The 21,886-nt window shown below is 41.8% G+C and overlaps 1 protein-coding gene across 1 annotated transcript in view; it reads left to right on the plus strand.

Annotated features, from left to right (window-relative positions):
* NOMO2 (NODAL modulator 2) overlaps window positions 1–18,586 on the plus strand; it is a 37,838-nt gene extending 19,252 nt beyond the window's left edge. The window contains exons 18-31 of the mRNA XM_075899375.2: window positions 963–1,058; window positions 2,836–3,045; window positions 3,943–4,025; window positions 6,330–6,489; window positions 6,639–6,765; window positions 7,167–7,280; window positions 8,027–8,154; window positions 8,665–8,806; window positions 9,830–9,913; window positions 12,555–12,665; window positions 15,729–15,830; window positions 16,057–16,176; window positions 17,213–17,305; window positions 18,104–18,586. Of these exons, the coding sequence (XP_075755490.2) occupies window positions 963–1,058; window positions 2,836–3,045; window positions 3,943–4,025; window positions 6,330–6,489; window positions 6,639–6,765; window positions 7,167–7,280; window positions 8,027–8,154; window positions 8,665–8,806; window positions 9,830–9,913; window positions 12,555–12,665; window positions 15,729–15,830; window positions 16,057–16,176; window positions 17,213–17,305; window positions 18,104–18,235 (1,702 nt within the window). The 3' untranslated portion in view covers window positions 18,236–18,586. The remainder of the gene's footprint in view (window positions 1–962; window positions 1,059–2,835; window positions 3,046–3,942; window positions 4,026–6,329; window positions 6,490–6,638; window positions 6,766–7,166; window positions 7,281–8,026; window positions 8,155–8,664; window positions 8,807–9,829; window positions 9,914–12,554; window positions 12,666–15,728; window positions 15,831–16,056; window positions 16,177–17,212; window positions 17,306–18,103) is intronic.
* Window positions 18,587–21,886: the final 3,300 nt, after the last annotated feature.

The raw sequence follows: 21,886 nt of genomic DNA on the forward strand, positions 1-21,886 counted from the left end.
TTGTCAACATCAGCCTGCAAAAGACAAGTAACAAAACATACAAGAAGATGAATTGCGCTCTGTGTATCTACCCATGGTGTTTTACCTGCCTTGTTTTTCCCTGCTGAATAAAGTATCCACCATAGACTCTTGGGCTGTCTCTACACTGGGCCACTTATTCCAGAAAATCAGCCGCTTTTCCGGAATAAGCTGCAAGCTGTCTACACTGGCCCTTGAATTTCTGGAAAAGCAACGATGCTCTACTGTACAAAATCAGCCGCTATTCCGGAAAAACTATTCTGCTCCCGCTCGGGCATAAGTCCTTATTCCGGAACACTGTTCCGGAAAAGGGCCAGTATAGACAGCCCAGTAGTCTTTTCCGGAAAAAAGCCCCGATCGCGAAAATGACGCTTGGGGCTCTTTTCCGGAAAAGCGCGTCTACATTGGCCACGGACACTTTTCCGGAAAAGGGCTTTTCCGGAAAAGCAGCCTGCCAATGTAGATGCTCCTTTTCCGGAAAAACTTAAAACGGAATACTATTCCGTTTTAAGCAGTTCCGGAAATTCATGCCAGTGTAGACACAGCCTTGTTGTGTAGTGGTGAGCTGCCTGGCTAATGTGTGAAGTAGTTTTAATCTTGTATTCCAGTACTATCCAGAGATATCAACCAAGAATGGGACTCTGGTTTGAATGCATAGTGGGAGACTTTGATCCCAAGTGTATTGCAGTTGAAATAGACAAGATGGACAGATAAAGAGGAGAAACCAGAGGCCAAGAGTGAGGCAGTGACTTGCCCATGATCATAGAACTGATCAGTGATACGCTGTGAATAGATTTCCAGTCTATTGCCCTATTGGCTAGACCACACTATCAGTTTGAAAAGTGCCTGGGGTGTCTTGGGGCAAATTCAGTTGAACAAGATACTTTTGTGTTGATATTTAAGGGAAGATACTTAGTTCACCCCTTTGCTTCTTTGATTTTCAGTTCCTCTCCGAGTATCCTAACGCTCACTGCAGTTCGACACCATGTCCTGGGAACAATAACAACAGATAAACTGATGGAGGTGACTGTTATGATTAAGTAAGAACAAAGAACTCTTGGGGTTAAAAAAAGAAAGTATGTCTATTGCATAGTTTTATTCAGCTTATTAATACTTCAGTCTTTTAGCACAGCTGGTGACTACTTAAGTGATTCCACTTTTCGTCTCAAGATTCCTGAGTAGCAGGCTGTGCTGTGGACTTAGGATTCTCTATGGATGTATAAGTACTTCTTGATTATTATTTTGAACATTGTCTGCTAACTTCCAGTTAGTCTCTATATTTATTTGTAACAGGGTAAAAAAAAATCCTGCTTTTTTCCCCTAAGAATTCATATTTTTAGTGACTTGCCCCTAAGCTGGAGTCTAAAGAGAAGTCGACAGGAGGTTAGCCTGTTCTGAACTCTTTAATCCTGGGATCTGTTTTTCTCTTTTAGTACTTCAAAGAGAGAGTTTTTTTGTTTTAGAGGCCTGTTACTGATGTAAAGAGAGCTATAAAAAGAGAACCATGCAGAGTGATTACATACTAATGTGCCAGTTTATGTTCAGCTAAACACACAGCACACAAGGGAGCACTGATTTGTGAACACTTGTAATTGTTTGAGGTGCCAAATCTGGCTGTATGAGGCTGCTAATGATCAGAGCTTTACTGATATTCACGTTCTAGACTGGGTTTCTTAGGCTGTCTTATATTATGGAAATCCTCTAAACAGAGTGTTTTTCCTGCAGGGCCCCACCTTTTTTAGTATAACAAGCCTGTGGCAGCTGTAGCAATTACTAACATGGAAAAATAGCAGCAAAGAATTGTTAGCTTTTTAAAATACAGTTCTTAACCAGTCACAAACAAGGAGATAGAATATCATGCAACAGCCAGCTCTCCATAGATCACTTGCAAGTGCTCTGCAGGCTGCTGATGGTCCACAGACCACATCAGCTGTAGCCAGCTCTAAGTTTTCTGGTGAAAAAGCCTTTTATGAAATGAAAGAAAACATCTCAGACCTTAAATTGACAGTTCTTAGGTTAAAAACCATCTATTTGTTTTAAAAATTCCTGCTTCATAGGATCTAAAGCATGGGTAAGACTTACAATGGGTGGGTAAGACTTACAATGGGGGAAAAAAGGAATTGACTTGTTCAGTTACTGTTCATTCTTTTTCATATGTAAATTTTCTTAAGCTTGAAAAAGAAAAGTAGATTGGTCCAGTTCAGCTTTCAGATTCTTGCTCATTTTCCCCCAAGGGAAGGGTCACATAGTATAGTGTTGTATAAAAGTTAGTGCTACAGCGATTGGTGTGGGTGTGGGTGTGGGTGGGTGGTGTTACGTTCCTTTAGCATTACCACTTGGTCCTTTGATTTTATTTTTGTGGCTAATTTGGCCACCCATTCTTTGCACTTACATTTCAAAGCTCTGGCAAATGAAATGCGTTCTCACAGGCTTGCATTTGTTCTGTGTACCTGAGCTGCTGTGCTCAAGTAGCTTCAAAATACGAAGCCTTGATTCCTATCCCTCCTTTCTAAAGTAAACCAAGCAATTTCTTCTCTAGCTAAGTTGTTGGTAGGCTTTCTTGTCTTCTGTGAACATGTGTTTCTATCATTAACTGGCTGGTACACAGGCGGGAAGTTTGTTTGCTTTTGAAGTTGCTTTAGTTTTTCTTGCACTTGGAATAGGTCGTAGCAGGAACGAAGGGTGGCTAAAGAAAATGAGGGAACTGGAGAGATTTGGGCAATATGGAACAAGAGTTGAGGATTATGTTGTTGCAGATGTATTGACCATGTGGCTTCAATTCCAAAGAGACTTTTGTTTTTCCATTTCCACTTTTAGGTCTTCAATTGACAGCGAACCTGCCTTAGTTCTAGGACCCCTGAAGTCATTGCAAGAGTTGCGTAGAGAGCAACAGCTGGCAGAAATTGAGGCTCGCAGACAGGAGAGAGAAAAGAAGGGTCAGGAAGAGGAAGGAACAAAGCCACCAGTACAAGAAATGGTGGAGGAACTTCAAGGGCCATTCTCATATGAATTTTCATATTGGGCAAGGTACTATGGCACCACCACTCTTTTGGTGCTCTTGTCTATTGTTATCCAGGTTGTGTTCTCCCATGCTGTGAGGCCACCAATAACATCTGGGTGGAGTATGTACAAGTTATTTTAGCACCTGTGGTAATGTTCTGTGGCTGCAACCTGAAGAGGAAATTATAGTACAGGTTGGACCTACCTGTACCGGCATCTTCAGGACCTGACTGGTCTTGAACCAGGGAATTTGCTAAACCAGGGAAGGTTCCCTTTCACAGCCCCCAGCCACCAACTGTCTGCTCTGCCAGCTCTGGCGGGACACCCTACTACCTCCGGCCCTGGCTGGGCTGCCTGCTAGATTGCTGGCCCTGCTGCCCTGGCTGGACTGCCTGCTGGGCTCCAGCAGTCTGCACTACCGTGGCTGCCACAGGCTCTGGTTCTGCACTGCTGCAGTCTGGCTCAGATCCTGGTTGGGCTGCCGCCAGCTCTGCGCCCGATCCCTCTGCCGCAGGTTGCCAAGGGTTCGGGCTTCTGCCTTGTGGCAGTTTGCAGGCTCTGGCACTGCTTCGCAGTCTGCACAGGTCTCTGGCCCTGGCCTTGTGCTACCACAAGCTGTTGCTGCCCAGTCCTGCACTGTCAGGGGGGCTCTCCCAGACCCGGTCCTAGTGCTACAGGTTGTCAGGGGGTGCTGCCACCCTGTCCCACTGCTTCAGCCTTGTCCTGCTCTGGGACTGCCCTTCTGCCACTAGGCTACTGGGGTTCTGTGATCCTGGACTTCTGGTTTTGGGAAGTGCAACCTGTACAGAATGTTTGTGTTGAATAGCTTACTGTTAATTGCTTTTTCTAAAGTCACTGGATGGGCGCTAATTACTAATCAGTGTTACTAGAGCTGCAAATCTTGGTCTTGTTTGAGTTTTCTAGGTCTGGAGAACTAATCACTGTGACGCCTTCATCAAAAGAGCTGCTTTTCTATCCACCCTCTGTGGAAACAATTGTCAGTGGAGGTAAATATGTATAAGATAGTAAAATATAGAGAATATAGCCAAATTACATTCCCACAAATCAATTTATAAACTGTTCTTCTAAAGTTGTTTTGACAGTACATAGCCACTTTAAATTGCAGCTCCATTTCTATAGGGTCTAATATTGTCTGAGTTGAAAGTGGGCCGGCACGGTGTACTGGCAAGAAGTTGCCACTGGAACTGGCCTGTTTATGGCCATTTCTACATTGCTTCTTCTTTTGCACGGACCCCTCTTCCTCTTCCCTCCCCCCCGCATCAGCACGTTGCCGGACCCTATAGGCAGGGGTGCTAACAGGGGGAAGCAAAAGAGGAAGCTGTCTTGGGTCCAGTGATTTGAAAGGGCTTTGAGCAACCAGAGCCCTGGTGGGAGCCCCAGGCCATTCAAATTGCCGCCAGGGTCCTGGGGTACCCTACTGCTGTTACTGTAGCCCCTGGCTGCTGCAGCAGTAGCAGCCATGAAGGGCTGACTTAGGGTGGGCCTGGGGAGCAGATTCCTCTTCTGCCAAGGGCTCTGCCTCTTCTAGGGGCCAGTGCTGCCACCTCAGGCTGAATACTAGTCAGTCCCAGTACTTACTTTCACCTCTCCTTAGTGTCACTTACTAAACACCGAACGTATTACCGTTTGAACTACATGATAATAAGAGATGTGTTTTCCCTCAATGAATATGGACAAGGATGCCTAGGCACTATAATAGTATCAATAATGACTAGGGATAGTTGAGTTTAATAATCGATTTAACTGTTGAACCGATAAGCTGATGTTTATCGGTTAATAGTATCAGTTAAACTCAGTCAGGTCCCAGGAGTAGGCTTCGCTGTGGATTCTTCAATATAAAACTAAGCTTTATGCTGCAGAGCCTGCAGTATGCGTAACTGCTAAGATTTTTAGTAGTTACATGGTTACTGTGTTACATGATTTTTAACATCCCTAATAATGACAAATTGAAAGTGCCAATGGGATTTCCATTGACTATTCAATTAGTCTATAAGGGCAACTCTGCCTTTGAACTGTAGCAAGAGCCCTGCCAGGTTCTTGCTACATTTCAAAGGCAGAAGCCTGCAGGGAATGCAGGGCCAGCGGGGACCCCACACTCCCTGCAGTGCCTCAGCCTTTGCAATGTATAAGAGCCCTGGCAGGGCTTTTGTACATTTCAAAAGCAGAGTCGCAGCAGAATCGGCACAAGCGGAGACTGCTTCAGTCCCCACTCATGCCATTTCTGCTGTGCCTCTGCCTCCCCTGCCCTCCATGAAGATGGTGCTGGGGGAACCTGTTTTAAGACATCTCCCCCTGCTGTGGCTCCTGCTCCCTCCCTTTTCTGCCGCTAACAGAGAGAGGCAGCAAAGGGGAGGGAAGCTTCTGCTTATCGGATAGTCGACTAGTCTCTTACATCCCTAGTGCAAGATATGTTGAAAAGTAGGGTTATTAAAGCTATAGCTGTATGGCCAAGTCTTTAGTATATAGATGAGGGAGAGAATACATCTTTAGTGGAATGGACTTTAGCTTTTGATCATGATTAGAGCTGTCGATTAGGAATTAGATAGATTTTTGTTTGTGTTTATTTTTCTGTTTTCCTTCATCTTAGAGTTGACCTGGTGAATTGAAGTTTCTATTGCTAGTGATCTTTTTATAATGAATTTTAGTAAAAAAGTCAGCATGAATCAAATCAGTTTATAATATTGCCACTTATTCACAATACAGTTACACATTCTCTGTCTGTGCCCAGCATGCCATAGGTTCTTAGGTGAATGGCTTCAGGTATTTGATAACCTGCAAAAAAGTGTTGGGTTGTCTGTGTGTCTCATACACATTTGAATGGTCTACCAAGCTGTCCTGTTTTAAACTCTGGCACACAAGTGGATTTAGGGTTTCTTTTTTGGATAATGTTCTTAATGTGGCATGAGGTACCTCCCTCTTAGACCTGCTCCATCCCCCCAAATTGCTGCCAAGCTTTGAAATCCTGATTTCACTTGAAATCCTAATGTCACTTTTGATTCCTCTGCAATACTGTGTAATACACAGTGTTTTATCTGTGAGTTAACCTAGTAAATGTAGAACTTCACTGTATTAGGTACATGGGATTTGTTTTGAAATCCAGTTGACTGATTTGAGCATGGGCAATGTTGATAGCTTCTAAGACCAGAATGGACATTATCATGTGATTTGACCTGTATAAATCAGGCTAAAGAAAGGGCCTGAATCAGTCTGTGATTTCTGATAATGTTGAGATATTGCTGTGGAGCACAGGGTGGGTGCATTGTTACTGTCTGTTTTCTTTTCTTTCTAAGAAAGCTGCCCTGGGAAGCTGATAGAGATTCATGGAAAGGCAGGCTTATTTCTGGAAGGGCAGATTCATCCTGAGTTGGAGGGTGTTGAGATTATCATTGGTGAAAAGGGAGCAACTTCACCGCTCATCACAGTTTTCACTGATAACAGAGGTGCCTATAGGTAAACAGCACAATCGTTTCTGTCTTTTGGGTTGCCTTAATTTGAATGCTGTGTTGACTATAAAATTGACACTGCCTACGTACTATTTGAATGCTTCTTGGTAGGTTTGCTTTTCCTTTTACCTGTTTTTTGTTTCTTTTTATTTGCAGTGTTGGCCCACTCCACAGTGACTTGGAATATACTGTTACTGCACAGAAAGAAGGGTTTGTTTTGACTGAAGTAGAGGGAACAGTTGGGGATTTCAAAGCTTTTGCTCTTGCTGGAGTGACTTTTGAGGTAATGTTCTTCATGCTTCAGGTTCCTCATAAGAAGGTATCCAATCAGTGCCTCGAGTAAAAAACCCAAATGCATATGGAATACAGATGCAGAGAAATAATTGTGGGATATGGGGGATTTTTTCTGCGATTGATTTTGGTGTCAACAATGGGTGGAACAAATCTCCTTGGCTAATGAGCTTAGTGGTGGACTGTGACTTGACATGCAGAAATTATCTTGCATATATTACAATGAAGGTGTTAGAATCTTACAAAATGTTGGCTTTGTTTCTAATTTAGGCTGTTGGCATCAAAGTAGTTATGAAAACTTTAGTAATTTCCTGGGGATGATAATGCCTTATAAATTGCAGGGTTCAATAGTATTGCTAGTGCTAGCTGATCACCGTTGCTTTTTAAAAACAGATTAAAGCTGAAGATGATCAGCCTCTTGCTGGAGTTCTCTTATCCCTCAGTGGAGGGGTGTTCCGGTCTAATCTCCTTACACAGGACAATGGCATGCTGACCTTTTCCAACCTGGTAATGTTTGCTCAGTTATGTCTATATTCAGTTTCATCTTGCCCTTCAAAATGGAAATGTTAGCAGTACTTTTCAATAATGGAAGCCCACATTCTCTGTCCTCTTGTCTTACCCATCCATGATAGATATGAGTTCGACAGCAGGTAGTGAGTTACAGTTCTCTAAGCAACACCCCAAATTCAGTGAGTGGAAATGTAAGATGGAAAAACTAGAAAAAACTGCTTCTCACTCCTGTTCTGACCTGACCCTCCTCACACAGCTGACAGACTAGGCTGGCCTGCATTTCTACAAACAAAACACATTAGCTTATAATACTTTAGTATTCCTTATCTGTTGTTGAGGTCATGTAATGAATGTGATACTGCAGGTCCCTGTCCCATTGTCTTCACACTTTTTCCCAGCAGAGCTGCATTGGTTTATGATCCTATATGTTCCCTGTTTTTTCTCAAGTATGTCTCATCTGGTTTTTTAGTTCTGAAAGATAGCATAGCATGTGGTGGTTGAAGGAAACCTCAGCCCCATGGTGTCCAACCAGTTCTCAAGCAGTTGCCACTATAGTCACTACTGATATAGTGAACTAGCCACTCTCAACCGGCCAGATAGCCACATGTGGCTAGCGTGTTGGACAAAACAGCCTTAGCCTACATAGCCTGCAGCTCTTTAGGAAATGCAAATTGTAGGAGGTGAGTGAATTATTATGGGTATATTAATGGCAACTAAACAAATTTCTTGATGCCTCTTTGCAGAGCCCAGGACAGTATTACTTTAAACCCATGATGAAAGAGTTCCGCTTTGAACCGTCATCTCAAATGATCGAAGTGCAGGAAGGACAAAATCTTAAAATTACAATAACTGGTTACAGAACAGCTTATAGGTGAGTAGAGCTGAAATACAAAAAAGCTAAGCAGGACAATAAGGCATCCAAAACTGCACCCTGGTCTGCCTGGGTGGGCATTAAGCCAAACTACCATTTTTCCTAACATACCTCTATACCAGTTGCTAATGGAGGCTTTTCATCATGTGCACTTAATTTACGCAGTGCATCATAAAAACGTTCTTCATTTAAAAATGTATATTCTATGGTTGTGGTTTTATGGTTGAATGAGCAGGGGTTGAAGCATATCTAGGAAGAACATTGCTTTGAAAGAGCTTTGGCTACTTCACTGGCTGTGGCACAAACCAGACTCGGTGCGAGACAGAGATTTGTGTGGGGAAACCCTTTCCTTTTAAGATGTGATTTCCATGAAGAAGTTTGGGACCAGCCAAAATAAATCATACACTATTTCTTTTGGATCTTTGTATTTGTGGTGATAGTGGAGTGTCTTAATGGGTGTTGCAGCAGCAACACACTTGTGGTAATGGATCCACCTTTTTCTACTCCTAGCTGCTACGGTACAGTTTCTTCTTTAAATGGGGAACCAGAACAAGGGGTTTCAGTGGAAGCTGTAGGGCAGAAAGACTGTAATATCTATGGAGAAGACACAGTTACAGATGAAGAGGGTAAATTCCGACTTCGTGGACTTCTGGTAAGAATTGTAATATATCCAGTGTTGTTTGTTTTTATAGCGTTGTGTATATTACTGGAATTATAAAATACATTTTGTAGTTAGTCACAGCATAGTATTTTCTCATCACAATTGTCTGATCACATTCCCTGGGGTCTGCCGTGAGGAATGTTGAGGTATAGTAATCATTAACTCTAGTGAAAAAGAAACATTCATTAGTACACATCCTACAGTATCCTGTCAGTATTGTGGCGAGGGCCTTGGGAGAATCCTTTTGCACTTCCCTCGTTCCGTTAGAATAACACAATATGTGTGATCTATCTAATGGGTCTGAATAGACACATGAATAATACTAGTGTCCTAGGCAAAGAGTAGTGTGGAGAGTGTTGACTATCTATGTGAAATTACTACCACTGTAACACATCTGTCTGATGAGGCAGTTGTACATTCAAATTTTAGATACAGTAAATAATTCTGTATGAAGACCTGAAAGCAGAAGTTTTGGACTTGTATGTCTAGGATAAGCTATTGACTGCTTGATCATAAGTAGAATCCTTGCTTCCTGCATTTGTCATGCTCTGCACAGCTATAGTTTCCTGCCTCAGGGTGCTGCCCTTATTTCAGTGACGGTAGCTTAAATTAACATGACATAGTTACACCTTTTAAAAAAATGCAAATTGCAGAGTGTTTATTGAACACAGAAAATAACTATTTGATCTGTTTAATTAATTTTCTTTAAGTAAAATTTTGCATAGCTGAAAACATATTGTACTTCTAATAAACCAATGGAAGTACAGTCCTAACACAGACCCCTCTTGTCTCTGCAGGAAGCGAGCCTCTTGTTTTAGATAGTGTTATTCAGTGACATTTTTGTTGAGGGGTTGGAGAACCTTTTAGTGGATAGGGCTGCATCCATTTATGGTGGTAAAAAATAAATTGAAATGTGTTCGACTTTTTAAAGCCTTTTGAGTATCTCAGTTCTGTTAATGATAAATATTTTAATGTAACTGAATCATGGGATTTGTCTGAATTTTTTGTTTTTAGCCTGGTTGTGTGTATCATATCCAGCTCAAAGCTGAAGGCAATGATCATATTGAAAGAGCCTTACCACAGCATCGTGCAGTTGAGGTAATTTTTTCTGTCATTTTAAACTTGAATCTTTTATTAAAAAGCATCAGAGTTGCTGGTTACCTCTGCTAGGTTTCAGTTACTGTTCGGCTATTTCAACGGGAGCTATAGTCTTACCCTTTGGGTGCATTTGAAAATTCCAATTGGTGCCTATCTCTGTCTTTAGGCACCTAATTAATTTTGAGAATCTGGCCATCGGCCTGAATTTTAAGATGGAACATTGACTGAAATCTGTGTAGGCAGCAAGGGATTATATTCAAAGTAACACGATTTATAAGCTGAAATAAACAAGGTAACACATATAAACCATACCTGGAGACTCTCCCATCGATCAAGTTGAATGCACCCCTATCACTTCGAATGTGGAACGCAACCTTCTCAAAGGATCTGTCTCCCCTCTGAATCCTCTATAACTGTGGTGTCCAAATGGTTCTGAAGCAGTAGCCACTATAGTGAACTAGCCACAGTCAACCAGCCAAATAGCCACATGTGGCTAGTGGGTAGCCATGGCTCCATGGTGTCCAACCAGTTCTGCCCTGTGCATTTGTATAAGGAAATGAGCCAAAATCAACCTTTTGTTCATCAAGGATCAGGTAGTACCTTGCTCTTGGTTAGACTAGAATAACAACAGAGCCAGGAGAATTCTTGGCTAGTTCTGCATACTGATCTGGAATCCTGGGTCTGTTCGGATTTATTTCTGAGCTGTCCATCTTGAGTTTGTTTTGGTATTTGGCATGTCCCCCATCAGGGGAGTAGCTGAGTGGATTCTGTTTTGAACTAGAGGGTTAAAACAAGGAACCCTCGCCAAATCTTGTCTTAATTCTGGATGTTAGCACTGAAGCTTAAACTAAATGTGACCCCAATAGGAATCAAGCTTGAAATAAGTAATCTTCAGTCACCAAGTACCTGAGTATAGGGAATTAACACAGGATGCTCCTTCTAGGTTTCCTTTATCACGGGCAATGAAACATTAGCCAGCAACTCTGAAGGATTTTGTTTCTTAGCATATGCAATTCTTTGCATTATTTATAGCATGCTTATATTTTACACTTAATTACATATGGTAGATATCTTCTGTTTTTATTTCCTAATATGGTCCAAATCATGAAGTCCTTGAGCAGGCAAAAGTACTTGTTCATCTCTGTAGATCTCCATACAATTTAATTGAAATCTCCCTGAACTTAAAACTTACCAGATTTCATGAATATTCCTCTATTGTTGGAGATTCTGATTAGTTGCCTCTCATTTATCTCTCAACAGCTAGCAAAGGTTAATTAGCCTGCCATTAGTTGTTTAAAATTCTGCTGTGGAGATGGTCATTACTCAAGCTAAAATGGATGCCACTACAGTGAAAGAAAGGAGCTGAATTCTTTCAACATTTGGACTCTTCATGCTAATTATGCCCGTTCCTCTAGGTGGGAGGGAAGTGGCCACCCAAGTTACAGAAAACAAATCGGTGCCTGTGTGCTGTGAATGATATCCTGTGTACACTAAGCCGGTTCTCCCTAGCACCGTCTCTGCCACCCCTCCCCCCGCTGCTGCCTCTGTCAGCATGCATAGAGGCAGTAGTGGGGTGAGGGAGCAGGGGAAGTTGGAACCCCACTGTGGACAGGGGCTCCTACTAGACAGGCAGCCTGGCTCAGTTCTGGCTCACGGCCAGGACCAAACCCCACTGTGGCTCTGCATTTTAAAAGGCAATAGGAGCTTGAGGGCCAGTGTGAGCTGGGACTGAGTGGGGCTGCCTGCCTCCGACTAAATTTAGGAGGCAGGCTGGCAGGCAGCCTGGCTCAGTTCCTGCTTGCACTGGGTTGGATACCAAACCCTGCTACAGCTCTGCAATTTAAAACAGAGCAGGAGCCGGGGACAGGCTGCCTGGCTCTTACTGTCTTTTAAATTGGAGAGCCACAGCGGGGTTTAGTCCTCAACCTGGCACAAGCTGGAACTGGGCTGGCTGCCTTCCCATATTGAGTGATTGAGTAGTCGATATAATTTTTATCGACTAATCAATTACTAAAATAACCTAATTTTAACATCCCTGAAATAAGACCCCCTGGATTCAGCCTACTGGTGATAGAGCCAGTTCTTAGATTTACTATCCCTTGACCATGTCCCTCTTTGCTACTGAAAACTAAGTAGTACCCATTCTAACTGCAGTCACTTTCAGTGAAGTTATTTAGAAAAATATTCTTGTCTGACACTACTCGGCATCTGGTGTGAAGAGCACATAGTATTTAAATTTTAATTGTGCTAAAAGGCCTGATAGGAGAGGTCATGTCACATGTTGCTTCGCTGTCCCTCTCAGCACTCCAGGTTGGACTGCTTCCGAGAATGGTGGTCTGACAGTTTAGCCTACATGTTCTACACTTCTCAAATGTGTGTACTGGTCCTAGCTAAGTAATATAGTGCTGTCACCATGGTGCCAGGCAGCCTTACGCTGATCATGCATGGCCTTGAATTTACAAATGAGCATGCTCTGTTCAAGTAGTGCAGGAAAAACCAGCTGTGATTGGAAACAGATTTCATGTTTCCATGGGACTGATAGTAGGAAACCAATGTTTGTTTAAAACTGTGAGCAGTATCCGTGCGTTCTGTTAATTTTCTCTCCTCACAGTATAAATATTCCAGTGTTTGTATACTTTAGGTTGGTAACAGTGACATCGGTGATGTGAATATTATAGCATTTCGACAAATTAACCAATTCGATTTAAGTGGAAATGTGATCACTTCTTCAGAGTATCTCTCTACATTATGGGTAAGTGTAAAGCCAGCCCTTTGATCTTATTCCAGTGTATTCTCCTTCAACTCTTAAGATAACTGTGTCATTATCAGTTGGTCAGTAGCCACACTATAGATTACATTCAGATGAGTAGTATCTTTAACTACTTACCAGAGGTGAATTTGCATTTTAGTTACAGTTAAACTTTCAGTGACTGGAGACACTGAAAGTAGTATTTTCAGTGGAATTGTCCAGAGCTAAGGAGCAGTATCTTTTGGATTAGCCCAGTGGGTCTCGGATCTAATAGTTTGCTCTCCCCCTAGGAGAGCAGATTATTAGAGTTGAGATCTGTCTGAATCAGCTTGCTGCTCTGGTTGGAGCCAAAATCTCAGAGATACAGGGCAGAATTGACAAGAATTAGTTCTCCTGCATCTGAAAGGACTGTAAGTGGCCATACTAATGTCAATGGAAAAGAAAGAGGTTACATTTTAGCATGCAAAATTAATTACATTTTAAAAGGAAATATAGAAAACAAATCGTCATAAAGCTGCAGAAGTAGTTTTTTTTTTTTTTTTTTAATTCCAAAGTCCTAGTGGGTTAGGAGTATAGTTCCCTCTAAGATGTGCCCCAGCACAGCTGCAAACAAACAGTTCCACGTTTGCCCACGTCCTTCGCAGAGCCACGCACTAGTACTCACATTGCTGCTGGAAGATGAGTGGCGTGGTGTGTTCCTGCTCCAGTGGTAAGAGGTTCTATGTGGTGGGTGCCACGTGCGTGGCTAGAGCTGGGCCTCAGTGAGACTGTCTTTACTGGGGCAGCCTCACTGTTGTCCTAGTTCCAGGTCTGGCGGCAGCCCTTAGCTGCAACTGCTGCACTATTCTCCCCCTGAAAGGGGGCCAGGAGTGGTGGAGGGAAGGCACCCTAGTGAGGTGTGGCTGGGTGTGGGGGATGAGTGAGTGAGTGTGTGTGTGGTTGGTTGGTTGGTTGGTTGGTTGGTTGGTTGGAAAGAGGAGGAGACTGATGGAGGAGGACAGCACTGAAGTTATTAATCCACTGGGAAGAAGCGGCGTCGGCTCCAGGTCCGTTTTAGTGCACATGGGAGAGAGGAGAGGCATTGACCGCACCTTGCTGGTGAGCTTTAGGACACCACCCTTATGTCCCCACCGCAGGCATGGCCCAGCCATCAGCAATGCCTGGCTTGCCTCCACCTGCTTCCTCAGCCCCACGCAGGACGACTCCTCCCCACCTCCCACCCCTTCCAGAACAGACCTCACCGCTGATTGTTAATGACACTGGAGGGGTCCAAAGTAACTGATGGGGCTGCAAGTAGGAGGATTCTCCCTCCTTCCCTGCCCCCGCACCAGGTTCAGTTTTTGAAACTTAATTGAAACAGCGAGAGTAGAGTCCAGGGTAGCAATTTGGGTGGACAGTGAAAATAGTATTTATTCCTATATGAACCTCGAGGAGTTAATATTTATTTCTAGTACTCTGTCCAGTCTCATTGTCCTTACCACCTATATCCTCGATGGGGTGTCTGTGCCATCCACCAATTCACACCCACTCAACTCTGCCAGCCCAGCCCATCCCAGCTGAGAACAAAGTTCCTTTTGTCCCTATGTCCTCCTATCCTCGCAGAAAGCTCTTTCCATTTGAGCCCCACATCCTAGGCTCATTCCTAACTATTCCTACCTAAGCTAAACAGGTTTAGAATTCCCTCCCCTCTATCAGCTAAAAATATTCCCCTTCTTCTAGGATCCATCCTTCTTCCCACCCCAAAAATATCCTTCCTACCTAGACTGCCCATAGCTCCGAGCTCTTCTCTTTCCAAATGCTCCTTCACCCTGGCTCAGAACCCCTACTGTTGCAACTCGGTCCTGCTCACACAACCCCTGCTTGCAATATTTTGCTGCCTTAGATAAACTATGCTAGCTGTGTGGCCTCACGCAGTCTGTTTTATCCCATAGTTTACTTTTTATTGCTATTCAGTCTAACATTAGGTACTAAAGCAGCTTTATATTAAGTATCCACCATATCTGCATTATGTTAATTCTGCTCTTTCTTTCCATCTTTTCTTCACCTGCGACATACATCATTTTTGGTGTAATTTTTCTAATAATCTTTGGTTTCCCTTTTTCCTCACTTTCTTATCCCACTTCTTCCTCTTTTTCTAATTCAGGCTGTGTCTAGACTGCATCCCTCTGCCGACAGAGGGATACAAATCAAGCACTTTGGAAGTGCAAGTGAGCCCGGGATTTAAATATCCCAGGCTTAATTTGCATACTCGTATTCCGACACTGTGCCAATCAGGCTCAGTGTCGAAAGTGAAAGTAAAGTGTAGCCGTAGCTCTGCCAACAGCGGGAAGCTTTTTTGGCAGATCTTGTATGCCTCAAAAAATGAGATTTTTATGCTCTCATTCTCCCCTCTATCCTTTCCTTATTTTTTTTCCTCTTCTGCACTTTCCATTTTTAACTTATTCTTGTCTCATTTTTGTCCTCATTGCATGCCAACTTTCTCCCTACCTGAACTTTCTTCACATTATTAATATGAAGGGTTTGATTGACACAGGATAGTGGAAAGGGGATTCAAATCTTATCTGACAGTTTATTTTAGGCTTGGTTTTACAAGGAGAAAAGGTTATCTGTCTAGTCTGGCACATACTGGGATATATTTAGGCATTATATTTTTATGTAAATTACTGGATCTCCATTTTCATGAATCTTAATATTCTCCCATAACATTTTGTATACATGATATTTGTTAATAACTTGGGTGCTTGCCACAGTGGTACACATGCAAACAAACGCACATGACTATGATATTGGTGCACAAGACAAAACTCACTCCAAGGGAACACTGCTTAGGAGCAGATGAATTTATACTGGTGCAGAGAGACCTCAGGTTACGAGACACCAAGCTAGTTTTTGGGATTTTATACTTCAGAGTTTGACAGTGCCAGTGTTCTAAATTGCCAAGTTGACTTCAGTAATCTTCTTTTAAAATCGGTGCACTGTACTTTGGGGTGCTTTTCTCCCTTAATATAGGTATGTCTACAATATTTATCATGGTACACTCTTTTATACTTTTTTTCTCTCTCCCAGGTGAAGCTTTATAAAAGTGAAAATCTTGACAACCCAATCCAAACAGTCTCCTTAGGCCAGTCCCTGTTTTTCCATTTTCCACCTCTGCTCCGAGATGGAGAGGTAATATTATTGTTTGTTGGTTTCATTTATTTCAGTTTTTTAAAAAGATGTTAGCATTATTTCCTGAGTTCTTGTGGCACAGTCGGGATCTGTATGTGGCTTGGAGCAACTGGTGTTTCAGCAGGCTTGGTACATGTTAACTGACTCTGTTGTTTGAATGTTCTCGTACCTGTGAATCTGATATTTTCTACTGTAGCTGGCAATTGATTTTATTTTTTATACCCAGAATTACGTGGTGCTCTTGGATTCCACAGTGTCCAAATCCCAGTATGATTACACCTTACCACAAGTTTCATTCACTGCCACTGGATACCATAAACATATCACTTTAGTCTTCAGTCCCACCGTAAGTATCGAGTTCCCTAACTTTCATTTTCAATATTGAACTTGGAGTAATATGCCTACATATTGTAGCTTCTATGCTTTTCCTAGGCTTCTATTGAAACCTATGTCAAGCCTTTCATTAACCATTGTCTCCCATGGAAGTCTTGCCATTGATTTCAGTGCAAATTGGATTTGGCGTACAGAGGAACTTACATACATGGCTATCTAAGGAGTGTCACTGATGAGCTGAAAAAGAAGAGTTCTTAGTTACCACCAGTAAAGAATGACTCTTGGAACCAAAAGACAGAACTATGTAGCACTTTAAAGACTAACAAGATGGTTTATTAGGTGATGATCTTTCGTGGGCCAGACCCACTTCCTCAGATCAATATGACATATTGATCTGAGGAAGTGGGTCTGGCCCACGAAAGATCATCACCTAATAAACCATCTTGTTAGTCTTTAAAGTGCTACATAGTTCTGTCTTTTGTTTCAGCTATACCAGACTAACACAACTGCATCTCTATCACTATTCTTGGAACCAAGACTGTCGTTGAAAGCAGGGGGATTCTCCAGACTAACATGGAGTAAAACTTCCACCCTTTCTGTGTGAGAGAGATCTTAAAATGTGTGGTCATGCTCTGCCTCTACCAGTTTGGCCATGCTTTCTGTGTGTAGACCCCAGTGGAATAGGAGGGAAACATGAAATGGCAGTTTTGGCTGCAGGTTGTATATGTGCCTGAGTGCTCCTTTAGTAATGTAGATGCTGTAAAATAATCCATGTGACTGGTGATATTTAGGCACTCAGTGTCAGGTAAATCACGACATACCTCGTTAAAAGCTGTGTAGTGATTTGCCTTAATGCATGAGCTTTAAAACAAACTCCTCAGCTGACAGGTGTTTCTCCAGAGGAGGACCTAATCCTCCCCCAGTACCACTTGAACAGGAACATGCTATACAACTCTTGTCAATCTGTGTTTAGTCATTTAAAGTTGAAAGGTTTAGTAAGTAATACAGTAAGAAACATTCTGAAAACCAATGGCCATTGGTGTTTGCAGAGAAAGTTGCCTGAACAAGATATTCCCCAAGGATCCTACATTGCATTGCCTCTGACACTGCTCCTGCTGTTAGCCGGTTACAACCATGATAAGGTACTAAATGTTCTGCTTTGCTGTTCTAATACTTCCCACACCATTTTGTACTATGGTGAAAAGAATGAGGATACACTGAGGATACACTGATGTGGAATTCTAGTTAGAAGTAAGAAAAGAGTTTTGTGGTTTGTGGTTCACTTGAACCCCTTTAATCCTGCAATCCTGGAAAACAGTGTATGTCAGATTAAAGAAGTTTTGCGGACCATGGAAGGCCTGGGGGTGGGGTCTTGGAAGGTGTGTGAGGGTAATGGGGGGGATGCTTAACTGGCAGCCCACTCCAGGGTACATGTAGCTCTGTGCTCCCTGCTGCCATGGGAGCGGCAGGGGAAAAGCCTCTGGCAAAGCACTTCATTGAGCTGCCATTCCCCCAGCTGGGGAGGAGGACAATAGAGGCAGCACACAGTGCTGCTTCCTCTGCTCCCTGCCAGGGTCTGTGCCACAGATTTTCCCAGATTAGGGACACCTGGAGTACGGAGGTTCAAGTGTACTTCTTTCATAGGGACCCAAACACAGTACCGTTATATGTTTTGCCTGCTGGAATTCAGAGTAGGCATTAATTAATTTAAATTACACAGAAACAATATATGAACATTTAGGGTTTTCAGGAGGTTTGGATTAGGTCACTTCCCACTCAGAAGCCACCTTGGTCCAGGCTTTGAACCTATTTCACAAAGGGCATGTCTACAATCGGTTTGTAAAAATAGGGGTGCATGCTTGGCTGAGAATTACTATTGTGGTTGTGTTCTAAATACAGGTACCATCATAATTATATGCTGCTTCCCCTTTCTTTCCCAGCTTATTCCTTTGCTGTTGCAGCTGACAAGTCGACTGCAAGGAGTGAGGGCACTTGGACAGACAGGTTCAGACGTGGGTGGCCCAGAGGATGCAAAAAGACAACTGAAAAAACAGAAGACAAGACGGACGTGAAGTGAAAGGATTGATTGTAGGAAGTGACACTTCTGTTAGAGTGGAGCCCAAGGAGTTTAAGCATGGCCACTAAACCATAATTTTGATGAATCTGTGGGTTTTATTGACTTCAAATTTTTATTGTACTGTATGATCCCTTTGTCAGAGTCACTACATTTTGGTTGCAAATTTTCAATGGCGTCTGCAGATTCTTGTTTGTTTGAATGCCTCTGTTGTCACTCTGAACAGCTCTTCCATGCCAAAGACAATATTTGTCTCCTTATTGGAAGCTTCCCGGTGATCTAAAAATGTAACATTCATCTTCATGGATAACTTTCCAGGGACAGGTCTAATAAAAATGGTTTTGATTTACCTCTCAGATTTTATTACTGGAAAAGGGGGGAGTCCGCTTCCTTATCTTTTCAATCATCCACTTAATTTAGTTGGATCAGTCATCTTGAGAGTTCCTTGATATCAGTCTCTCCATGAAGTCTGCAGTATACGTGTGTCTACATGAATGGGAGAACTATAGTATGTAAATAGTTCAAGAACTTAATTTAAGGGTAGCTATCATTTGCACAACAATGATCAATGCTTGCCTAGTGTGTAAATTATCTTTAGTTAAATGCCAAATATTTGCCTGGCAAAGATGAAGATGGTCTTTAGCTTGAAGACTAGTGTTAATTTCTGATATATATGCCCATGTTCACACTGCAAAAGTTGTGTAAATCTCAAGTTTATGTACATAATATGAACTCGGCAGACCTCTAGTTTTCATGAAGTGGATGGAGAGGAGAGTTGTATCTTCCTTTCTGAAGTTAAAATGCATCATAACTTCAATATGTATAGAATATAGTTCTGCCTTTCCTGAAACTTTCATGCCATATGTGACCATTTTGCCAGGTGGATGGCTGCCTTTAAACTATTGTAATTTTTTTTTTAAATGAGTCAAAATTTGAACTGTTGGAATACTCAGACATAAGCAGTACTAGTAAGACATCACAATAATTAACCCAACTTCAAATAAGAATCACAAGAGACAATCATTGAGTTGTGGACAGTTAGGCATATGGAGTTACCATGTTAATGGGTTTTTTTATTGATGAGTTCCATAACAGTTTAGAGATTTTGAAAGATGCACATAAACATATCTGAATTGTGCACTGACGTTGATGCTGCCAGTGAGTGGCAATGTTCCTCTTTACAGGATCTGAAAGGAAGTGAGGTTACATTAAACATTTAAGCCCATAAGACACTACCATTGTCAGAAGAAAAGACCTGGATGCTAAAGATTCCATGATAATTTTGTTAATAGTTTTTACATTAGTGTGGGCCTAGGTAATTAAAGTTCAGTACATTCAGAGAACATTCTCCATCAGCTACTGTCATTGCAGCACACACAAAACCTGTCCTTTGGAGAGAATCTTTAAGAATATAAAAATGAAAAGTGTTGGAAATGCAATGGGAAAGTGTTTTCAGCATTTGGATTTTTGGGATGCTCTTGCAATAAATTTGAAGTGCTTTGGAATAGAAGGTGCAGCACAAGTGTAAAAAAATTATTTCAATGAGGATTTAGCTCTTTTCAGGTTGGCAGAAAAGTCTGAACACATTTGTGGAACGGGGAAAATTATGGCCCTTTGCTTAATGACTCTCTGTATAGCTCTCATTTACATTGTATGTATATATTACGAGGCTTTTCAGAGATTCACAGTTCAAAGCAGAGACCAGAGCTTCATCATCTCAGTGCTTATATAGAATTCAGTGGTACAAGGTCTGTCTCTTTTTGTCGACTTAAATAGGAGGTTGGATTGGACCTTTGCCTTTTCATCTATTGAAAATACCAGTATTGCACATGAGTTCAAGTTCCCATGTGAATGGCAGTTATGTCACTTTGCATGTAGCAAATGTCTCAGATTGATGGGTGGGTTGTGTACTTAATTGTCAGTATGATTGTCAAAGGACTTTTTTGAAGAATTGTTTCCATGTACATGGGAACAGACCATGCAGACTTGAAGATCTTGGATTCCTCCTCTCCTGACCAAGGAGATGACTATACAAATGCACTGATATCATATGCCTCTAATCCATTTTACATTAACATAAGGAATTAAAAACAACACTGACAATAACATATAGAAAGTACATCTTACTAGGAAAAAGTCATCTTTTTCACATACCCAATAATCTAAGAACAGCTAATTAATTCACTCTGATTACTTGACATGACAAATGTCTAATAACTTTTTTTCAAATGCAGCATTGGTTTCTGTATACTGTTTGTATGATTCTTCAACAGTGTAGTACACATGCTTAAGGATGTTTTAAAAATGAAATGGATCATTTAATATTGAATGTTTCCAGCCTATTGTATCAATTATTCAGTTTAAATAATAAAACAGCCTTTTGATTACAGATGACAAATCCAGGCATATTCCAAAACCAAAAATACTTTTTTTCAAAAATAGTTAATGATGTTAAGTAAGACCTGTGTAATTGTGATAGGGAAATTTCCTGTAATATCCTTGAAAAAGCTTATTGCATTTAATTTATGTATTATGGGGGCCAGGATTGTTTGTAACTACTCTAAGTGGGACATGTTGAAACCTGGGAGTTGAAAAAAACTTAAATTGAGAATGTGTTAGACAAGTATGGACTTTGGGGATAATAAATAGCAAGTTAATTTCCTGGGAGAGCCTCAGGGAGAGGTTAATACAAATCCCCAACTTGATTTATGCAAAAATCCAGTCCTTCGAAGGCTGAGGACAGAGTAGTTGGCTGCTGATTTACTTGTTGCAGATGACCAGGATCAAAGACCTGAGCTTATAAAGAAATGGATGATCTGCCCAGCCTTTGTTCTGGTTCTGGGTCTAAGAGGGATGAAATTGTAACCACAGGGAAAACTCAGTTGTGGGTTTGAAGGCCTAACAGCTACCAGAGCCAGAGATTGGAGTTAAGGGTTGACTTGTTGGTAAGGGTTTTCTTTTTTTGACTGCCTGTAGGTTTCTGTTGTTTTTAATGTTTTCTCTGTAATACTTTTACTTTTAGAATAAATGTCCTTAGCTGTATGGGAATATCACTGTGGGTACCATACTGGTCAGACCTCAGAGAGAAAGCAAATCACAGATGCTAGCCTTTTAACTCCATCCCATGGATTTCATTGTACTCTTTCAATATCAGAATGTTTTCTAAATGAGTTCCCACTGACTAGGAGATAAGTACACTTTTCAGGTGACTGCCTTTTTTGGATAGCAATTTCTTGATTATATATGAAGGTCAGGTGGGAAAGTAAGATAATTTATGCTTAAATTGATGATTCTGAAATACAGACTAAAGAGGTGGTTGTAGTGACTGATACATCATAGGACCTGCCAGCTTTACCCAGACTCTGGAATCCCACAGCAGGAAATGAGGGATCTATGCTAACCTGCCAAAACAAGAGAAAAATGTCAGCCCAGGCTGACAGCAGATGCCAAATGTGACATTTGACATGATAGGATAGCCTGTTGTTCTTCAGTGTTTTGATTTCTGCTGGCATTATGTGAACACAAAGGCTAGTGGTGTAAGTGCAACACTCTCCTCCTTTTATCTGGCACTGCCATTTGAATCCTGGTTTACTTCTTTCATTGCATAAATCATGTACTCTGCATAGTCTCTGTAGCTAGAAAAATGGCA

Source organism: Pelodiscus sinensis, chromosome 15, assembly GCF_052426305.1.
Source record: "Pelodiscus sinensis isolate ZL-2025 chromosome 15, ASM5242630v1, whole genome shotgun sequence".
Classification (NCBI taxonomy): domain Eukaryota; kingdom Metazoa; phylum Chordata; order Testudines; family Trionychidae; genus Pelodiscus; species Pelodiscus sinensis.